At 34.0% G+C, this 9659-nt stretch overlaps 1 protein-coding gene across 1 annotated transcript in view; it reads right to left on the minus strand.

The window, feature by feature from the left end:
* The window catches only part of LOC137629209 (uncharacterized), a 35260-nt gene extending 32481 nt beyond the window's left edge, over positions 1-2779 (minus strand). The window contains exons 1-2 of the mRNA XM_068360471.1: positions 2710-2779; positions 1577-1690 (exon numbers count right to left, since the gene is read on the minus strand). Coding sequence (XP_068216572.1) covers positions 1577-1690; positions 2710-2779 — 184 coding nt within the window. The remainder of the gene's footprint in view (positions 1-1576; positions 1691-2709) is intronic.
* Between the last annotated feature and the right edge of the window lie 6880 nt (positions 2780-9659).

A 9659-nucleotide genomic window follows, 5' to 3' on the forward strand; every position in this document is an offset into this window, starting at 1 on the left:
GAGATCGGAGTTTAACTGGTCAAAACCATTCTTCGCTTCACGAGTTAAACTACTGCACTGTAATTGTTCAGTGGCTACTTTCCTCTTGTTAAGGATAGAAGAGACTCTTTTAGCTATGGTAAGAAGATTTGCTAGGAGAAGGACACTCCAAAATCAAACCATTGTTCTCTAGCCTTGATTAGTGCCATAGCCTCTGTACCATGGTCTTGAACTGTCTTGAGTTAGAGCTCTCTTGCTTGAGGATACACTAGGGCACACTTTTCAATCTTATTTCTCTTCCTCTTGTTTTTTTTTTAATAGTTTATATAAGAAATAGCTATTTTAATGTTATTACTTTTTAAAAAATATTTAATTTCAATTGTTCAATACATTATCTTGTAGTTTATTTATTTCCTTATTCCCTTAACTCACAGAGGTTTTTTAACCTGTTGGAGCCCTTGGGCTTATAGCATCTTGCTTTTCCAACTAAGATTGTAGCTTAGCTAGAAATAATAATAATGATAATAATAATAATAATAATAATAATAATAATAATAATAATAATAATAATAATAATAATGAGGGAACATTCATTAACTAGCATGATTTCCAGAGAGTAACATAACAAAAGTAGTCCTCTTATGCATCATTTAACTTTTGAATATGAAGGGAATCCTTAGAAAAAATTTTCTAGGACGTCTTCCACTTTTTATACTTCCACAGACGTTTTAACAGTGAAAATCAGCTTCTGTGCGCACTGCAGAACTCACCTGCCAACTTTCCAGTAAAATAATAATATCAATTCCCTAATATCGCAAGAGGGTCTGCCCCTCTCTTTTATTCTTCTCCTGTACTTCTCTTCTCCTTATTTCCTTAATCTTCCCCTTCCCAAGTACCTGCCTTTGAGCTATAAACTGGATTGTATCCAGGGGTACTCTTCCTTTCCCCATATTCCCCACTTCCCTATTCTTATTATTATTATTATTATTAGCACTCCCGTTTCCTGGGCACATAACAGGATGCCAGAAAACTCTAAATCAATCAATCCTGGGCATAACACCCCTTTCTTTCTTACATCTCTATCACGCTAACCCAGTCAACATTTTTCTGTTCAGTCCTGAAACTTGAGAATGATACACAATTGCCGCTAAACTATCGTCCTCCCTTGTCTCCATGATATTAAATAAATGAAAAATCTTCTGATTAACATTTGAATCTATATTAACAAACCTATGGCACTACTTCTAACATCTGCTTTTCTCACTCTCTGACAAGTTCATCTGAATAGCTTTCAACCTTTTCCTTTCATCAGCACAGCGCATCAAATTTCAGTTCCACTGAAGAGTTGATATGAGAACATTTCACGAAACTCTTCAACACACGGCCTTTAAAGACACTCCCTTTCTCTTACTTCTATCATTCTTGTTTCAACTAACTTGTGTCACATTTTTTCTCCTTCGACCATCAATTTATACCTTTACCCAAGCTGCATTTTTGACACTAATAAAAATTCCGTGTAATGCAAGCTTATCTTTAATAGATGGACCATATTTCGATAAGGTAACATTACTGTACTATATAACGATGGAACCTTTACCTAATGTAGTTTCTACTTGGGACTTTAGTATTGCCTTTATGTTGTATTTTAAATACACAAATTCATTCGTTGTCAGAAACGATGATTTTGAATCCAAAACATCAAGATCTTGTTCTGTTATGAGTAAAAGAAAATGTTGTGTAGTGATAAACGCATATGACGAAATAATAAAGCATAATACAGTACACAGTAAACGAAGGGGAACTATAGTTTGAGGCTACTGGACTCCCTTCGGCCTCATGGGAGAGAGAGAGAGAGAGAGAGAGAGAGAGAGAGAGAGAGAGAGAGAGAGAGAGAGAGATTACTTCCATCCCTGGAATACAACGGGTTCCCAGCCACCTTTTAGCGTCGAATATTTTACCGGACAGATGTGGATTCCCTCGGGATGGACAACTGAGGGGGAGAGGGGGGGGGGGGGGGCGTAACGTTATTGTGAACCAGCAACCGTCCGCACGTGAAACGTGCATTGCTTGTTTTGTACACGTGAGCATCATCTGTTCTGTTTCACATGAGGCCGAATTTCTAGCAAAAATTGTCACACCGTAACTTAGACTTCAAGGTTTCACACAATTACTCTCTCTCTCTCTCTCTCTCTCTCTCTCTCTCTCTCTCTCTCTCTCTCTCTCTCTCTCTCTCTCTCTCTCTCTCTCTCTCTCTCACACACATACATACATATATATATATATATATATATATATATATATATATACATATATATATATATATATATATATATATATATATATATATATATATATATATCTATATATATATATACACACACACACACACACACACACACACACACATATATATATATATATATATATATATATATATATATATATATATATATATATATTAAGAATAAAGCCATTTTTTTTCATATTCCACTTCATGTACCTACGCATAGAGCATCGGATGCCTTCAACGCAGTGATACACACACCCTTCTGTTGCAAGCACTTCGGCTCTTGCTGAATATTCAAACAATTCCGTTCAAATAATTCTTCCACACCATCTATCCTACAGTCTATCCGTTTACCTCGCCTTCCTTTAAAAAAAGCCAAACACTCAGCAACCAATAATTCTTGGTTCCTTCCTCGAAACATTATTATTTTTCTTTACACTCACCTTTGAAACTCGTCTTCTTCCATAAATGATTTACAAATCCTTCACTTCCAATGGCGAGTTGGCTCAACATCTTCCAAAGATATGAATTTTAGTCTATTCTCTTCTTTGCTTCATTGTCCTCAGAATTAGTTTTTCTCTCATCGTAACATTATTATTATTATTATTATTATTATTATTATTATTATTATTATTAGCTAAGCTACATACCTATTTGGAAAAGCAAGATGCTATAGCTAAGGGCTCCCAACAGGGAAAAATACCCCAGTGAAGAAATTAAATAAGGAAATGAATGAGCCAGGAGAGAAGTAATGAAAAATTAAAAACGAATAAAATATCTTAAGAATAGGAACGACAATAAAATAGATCTTTTATACACATATAAACTATAAAAAAGAGACTTGTCAGCCTGTTCAACATAAAAATATTTGGTGCTAATTTGAAACAACCACATATAACTTCAAATACTTAGATTTTCTCTCCATTTATGCTAATATTTATAGAACTGCATTCTCAAAATCATATTCATACTAGCAATCCCTTGCAACAAACATGTATAGTCTAATTTGAAGTTGTTACTGTTCTCAGAATATTTTATTTTGATTGTTTATTACTTCTCTTTTAGCTCATTGATTTCCTTGTTTCCTTTCCTCACTGGGTTATTTTTCCCTGTTGGAGCCCTTGGACTTATAGCATACTGCTCTCTAACTAGGGTTTTAGGTTAGCTTATAATAATAATAATAATAATAATAATAATAATAATAATAATAATAATAATAATAAGATTGTTTAAACATAGCATTTCACCATTAAACCATGATTAATCTACCAAAGTAAGCATCTGAAGTATAGATTATTTTGCTGCAACAATACATCTACCTAGTTAAGAATGACTTGCAGGTTTTTTCCCAAGTATTATAATTTCACAAGAAAATTGTTTTATTTGTTAAACAAACTTGAGCAATGTTGACGATACTGGAAACACATAAGGCCTCTCAAGAGCTTTTTCTTTATTTCTTTACCTTCTACAGAAAGTGACTTTAAATAATTTATTATTTGGAGGAGAAATATGTTACCTGTTAATTCTCTTCACGCTTCCTGGCTTGTAAAAGGAAACATTAACAATATGGTGTACTTAAGGACTCTTATTGCCACTAAAATCGTGAGGGGAAACTAGACTTTCACTTTATGGAATAATTTTCATCTATTTTTTATTTTGACCAAATTGCAATAAGATATGACAAATGGCAATTATATATTTTCGATATCCTAATGTCTCGAACTGGAACCAGTTTAAATATTACTTCGTACCTCGACCTTCGATAGTGCAAAATTCTATTTGTCATTATTATTATTATTATTATTATTATTATTATTATTATTATTATTATTATTATTATTAGCTAAGCTACAATCCTATTTAGAAAAGGATACTATAAGCCCAAGGGCCCTAACATGGAAAAATAGCTATATGCTATATTTTTCATTTGAATCACTGTTATATAAACTTACATTCAAGTTACCATTATTGATGGCATATGGAAATGCAGACAATTCCATTTTCACATTTAAGTAGACATCGATTAAGCATTTAGGCCTATGATGCATATATATATATATATATATATATATATATATATATATACATATATATATATATATATATATACATATATATATATATATATATATATACATATATATATATACATACATATATATATATATATATATATATATATATATATATATATATATATATAATATACACACACACACGAATGTAGGTCCCCTCCGACCTGGGGGCACCCGGAAGCTCCTGGGGAGGCCAGGTAGGTTCCCTTTGACCTAGGAGGCCAGGGAGGTCCGATTCGACCTGGTGGGGGTCCAAGTAGGCCCCCATTGACCTGGGATATATGCGTCCCACATGCGTTCCCACCTGGACATGGGGCACTTATTCTACTCATCAAACGCTTTGAGCTTGAATGTTCACGTTACCTTCTGATTCTGAAATACACTTATGAGTGAGGTAGTTATATATGGCCATTAATATGGTTAAAATTAATTCAACCATGCTATTGAAATTGAAATTTTACGACTAATATCACCTCCAACGATTCTATGTTTAATATCTTATCATTGGCATGAAAAAGGTGATGTTTACCATATCTTTCATCTAAATGGTTCTCCATTTAGAACTACCTCCCTATTCTTATAATCCTATAGGCATTTCCTATTGTGATTTTCAACGCCCCCAACTACCCTGAAATTTGTAGCCGCATGTGTTATTGTTGATTCTTAGTGCAACATTTGCTCCACATGGTATCCCTCTCATCACTAGGTAGTAGGTTGGCCAGGGCACCAGTCACCCACTGAGATACTACTGCTAGAGAGTTATGGGGGCCTTTGACTGGGCAGACAGTACTACATTGGATCCTTCTCTCTGGTTACGGTTCATTTTCCCTTTGCGTACACATACACCGAATAGTCTGGCCTATTCTTTACATATTCTCCTCTGTCCTCATACACCTGACAACACTGAGATTACTAAACAATTTTTCTTCTCTCAAGGGTTAACTACTGCACTATAATCGGTCAATGGCAACTTTCCTCTTGGTAAGGGTAGAAGAGACTCTTTAGCTATGGTAAGCACCTCTTCTCGAAGGACACTCCGAAATCAAACCATTGTTCTCTAGTCTTGAGTAGTTCCATAACCTCTGTACCATGGTGTTCCACTGTCTCGGGTTAGAGTTCTCTTGCTTGAGGATACACTCGGGCACACTATTCTATCTTATTTCTCTTCCTCCTGTTTTGTTAAAGATTTTATAGTTTATATAGGAAATATTTATTTTAATGTTGTTGCTGTTCTTAAAACAATGAATTTTTCCCTTGTTTCCTTTCCTCACTGGGCTGTTTTCCCTGTTGGGCTCCAAGGGCTTATAGCATCCTGCTTTTCCAACTAGGATTACAGCTTAGCAACTAATAATAATAACAATAATAATAATAATAATAATAATAATAATACTATTCTCGTTTCAAAATTTATGGTCTTAGAACCAAATAGTCCTACATTCTGATGAACTAGTGCATCTTGCGTTTCCACTCACTGTAAAAAATTTTATATGTAGGGTACTATACTTAATTCCGGAACCTTTGTGATTTCGTGCACAGTCTATCGCAATCCCAGCCAATACATTTTGAAATGATTTGGTGTTGTCAATCACAGCTGCCCTGGCCCCTGATTCCCACGGATCCTTAACCATTGTCTTCTCTTGAAGTTCTAAAGAAATCACATTCTACTCATGTTGTGGAGAGATTTTGCTCGAATTATCCTTACTTTCATTAATACAAGCTATCAATTGACCATATCCATGTAATTAACAGCTAATAGAGAAATCAACTGAGTATAACAAAGCACCATATGTGGCATTTACAGACTACGAGAAAGCTTTGATTCTGTCAAAATCTCAGCAGTAATGAAAGCACTTCAAAGACAAGGAATGGATAAGTCTTAAATACAGTATAGCAACAAAACACGTTTTTAAATGAACGAGGAATAAAACTGGCTAGGAACAATATAATACACGAAGTAAATAATTTCAATGATACAAATGAATCTCATGTGTGTTCTCCCATGAAAAAGCTTGGGGCAAAATTTTGATAACAAATATTAAATGAAAAGAATGGTCACGAAAATGTCTCCATTTTTTTTTTTTTTTTTTGTAATAGAATTCCTGAGTGATCTTCGGCTCCGATGACCTGAAGGCCTTCCCAAACACTCAATCAGAGCAAAGAGGATCACACGCTGAGAGCTGGGAACAGCTCCTGCTAAAAGACATAACACTTTTTCTCCTATCCCTATTTTATTCTCTCTCTTTCTCTCTCTCTCTCTCTCTCTCTCTCTCTCTCTCTCTCTCTCTCTCTCTCTCATACAAAAACCCACATGCTAGATTTCATACCTCTACACATACACGAAAATTTTTAGCAGTCACAAACACACTCATTTTTTTTATCTCCGCACATGAACACCAAAACTCTTATTCCTACTTTAACAAAAAGAATTTCAATTTCTCTACATATGCATAATTTCCTCTCTCTCTTACAAGCCATATGATAAAGTTTTTTCCTTCATACACACCCTCATATCTCTCTCTCTCTCTCTCTCTCTCTCTCTCTCTCTCTCTCTCTCTCTCTCTCTCTCTCTTCTCGCATACAAAAACCCACATACTGTACACAATTTTTAGCAGTCACAAACACACTCACTTTCTATCTCCGCACATGATTATAGAAAATACTATTTCTATCTCTATCAAAAAAAAAGAAAAAAAATTGATTTCTCGACATATGCTCAAAACATTTTCTACCTTATTTTTGCATACAAAATACCCACACACTACATTTTATATCTCTACACATACACAAAAACTTTTAGTTGTCACAAACACTCATTTTTCATTTCCGCAAATGAACGCCAAAAAACTATTTCAATCTCTAAAAAAGATAAAAAAAAAAATGAAAAAATTTATTTCCATGGGTATGCTAAAAAAATTTCTTATTTTCGCATACAAGAAATCATCATGCTAATTTTCTATCAGTACAAATACACAATTTTTAGCTGTCACAAACACTCATTTTTCTATCTCCGAATATTAACTACAAAAATACTATTGCTATTTCTAGCAAAAGAAATTGTGATCTAAAAAAGAAAGAAAAAATCTCTCTCACAAACCATATTATTAAATTTATTTCCTAATACACACCAGCATTCTCTCTCTCTCTCTCTCTCTCTCTCTCTCTCTCTCTCTCTCTCTCTCTCTCTCTCTCTCTCTCTCTCAAACAACTTCATAATTTTCATAATTGGATTACGCTCTCTCTCTCTACCTATTATTTTTCCCTTTTATCTAATTGTATTTTAGGAGTTTTACAATATTTTAATTCTGTTTCTCCCTTTTCTTCTACCGCCAATCTACCCCCTTTTTTGGCTAATTGAATTGACAATTCACAATAACATTTCCTATTACTCATTTCATAACAAATTGAAACATCTTATACTGCTATCTCTGTATTGCGCAAACCATTATTCTCTAGTCTTTGGTAGTGCCTTTGGTATTCCACTGTTTTGGGGTAGAGTTCTCTTGCTTGAGGGTGCACTCGGGGGCGCTATTCTATCTTGTTTTTCCTCCTCGTGTTTTTTTAAGGTTTTATAGCTTATATATGAAAGATCTGGTTTACTGTTGTTACTGTTCTTAGAGTAATCTATTTTAATTGTTTATTACTTCTCTTCTAGTTTATTTCCTTAGTTCCTTTCCTCACTGGGCTATTTTTTCCTGTTTCAGCCCTTGCGCTTACAGCATCCTGCTTTTCCAACTAAGGTTGTAGCTTAGCTTGCAGTAATAATAATAATAATAATAATAATAATAATAATAATAATAACAAAACATTAGATATGAAGAATTATCTTTTATCTTGAGTTTAATTTTTCTTGTAAAAGATAGAATTTCCAACTAATTAAAGTTTACTTTTTATTTTAAAATCAATATTTATAAACTAAATTCGATTTTGAAAAAAAAAATATATTTCATTTGGAAGATGAGTTCGTAAACTGTTGTTTGTACTTAGGAAAATTAGTTCATCCTGTTTGCGTGTATCAATTTAACTGTTCTATCGTTTGAAATCAATTCATCGATTGCTCACTTCTGTGTTGACAGGCAATCAGTTCCAGCACATGTTAAGCATAAACATTGCTGATTGAATGCTTTGGTTCATTTCTAATTTATCCAGTGAACTGATTCATCATATGTCATCATCATCATCATCAGACGTCACTAGTCCACTACTTAAAGAGGCCTCAGACATGTCCTTCCACTTGCATCTGTTTATGGTCTTCCTATGCCAGTCCACGCCTGCAAACGTTCTTAGTTCGTCAGTCCGTCGTCTTCTCGTCTTTTCCCTGCTTCTTTTGCAATCTAGTGATCCATTTTGTTATTCATAACATCTATCTATTATCTGTCACTCTCATTATATGCCCTGCCTATGTCCATTTCTTTTTATTATATGTACTTCATTCAATATATTTTTTGTGTAGTTAACTGATTCACCATGCGGTGAGATGCCCGATTGTAAAGGTGTCTGGTTTGAGTTCGTGTCATCAGAATAGATACTCACCAGAACGTCAGCCGGGGAAACCCAACCCCACACAATGGTGGCCAACCACAGATGTATCCTCAACAGTAAACAACTCCAACTCACGATTACGGGTGGGGATTGATCTCCTGCCATACGAATGCTAAGCGAACACATTACCACTGTACCTGTCCTTGGTTACCCTCTTATACCTATCAATGATTTCATAGTGCTTCATGAGAACCTCTAAGTATTGATTTCCAGTTTATAATACTCCTGTCATGATAACTGACCTCCTATATCTCTTAATCTCTTCTTACGACTCATTGGATGCTACCCTCGTGTGGTCTTAAGAATCGCACACTATTTCCGAAGAGTTCTTGAGAAATTAAATTATTTACGGAAATTTAATATTATTATTATTATTATTATTATTATTATTATTATTATTATTAGCTAAACTACAACCCTAGCTTGAAAAGCAGGATGCTATAAACTCAAGGGCTCCGATAGGAAAAAATAGCCCAGTGAGGAAAGGAAATAAGGAAATAAATAGACTATATATGAGAAGTAATGCACAGTTAAAGTAAATTTTTTTAAGAACAGTAACAACATTAAAACAGATCTTTCATATATCCTGCTGTTTCCTAAAACCCTTATTTAGAATTTTTTTTTTTACTAGAACACTATTTGTGTATAATAGCTATATAAGTTTCAAAGAGAAAATTGAGCGTGGAACATATCAAATGATAGAGAGGAATCTTTTGTTTTTGTCTTTGGATGGATTTTGTCATTAAGCTTCAGAGAATAGGCGGATTTTGTTTCCCGTT

Source organism: Palaemon carinicauda, chromosome 37, assembly GCF_036898095.1.
Source record: "Palaemon carinicauda isolate YSFRI2023 chromosome 37, ASM3689809v2, whole genome shotgun sequence".
Classification (NCBI taxonomy): Eukaryota; Metazoa; Arthropoda; class Malacostraca; order Decapoda; family Palaemonidae; genus Palaemon; species Palaemon carinicauda.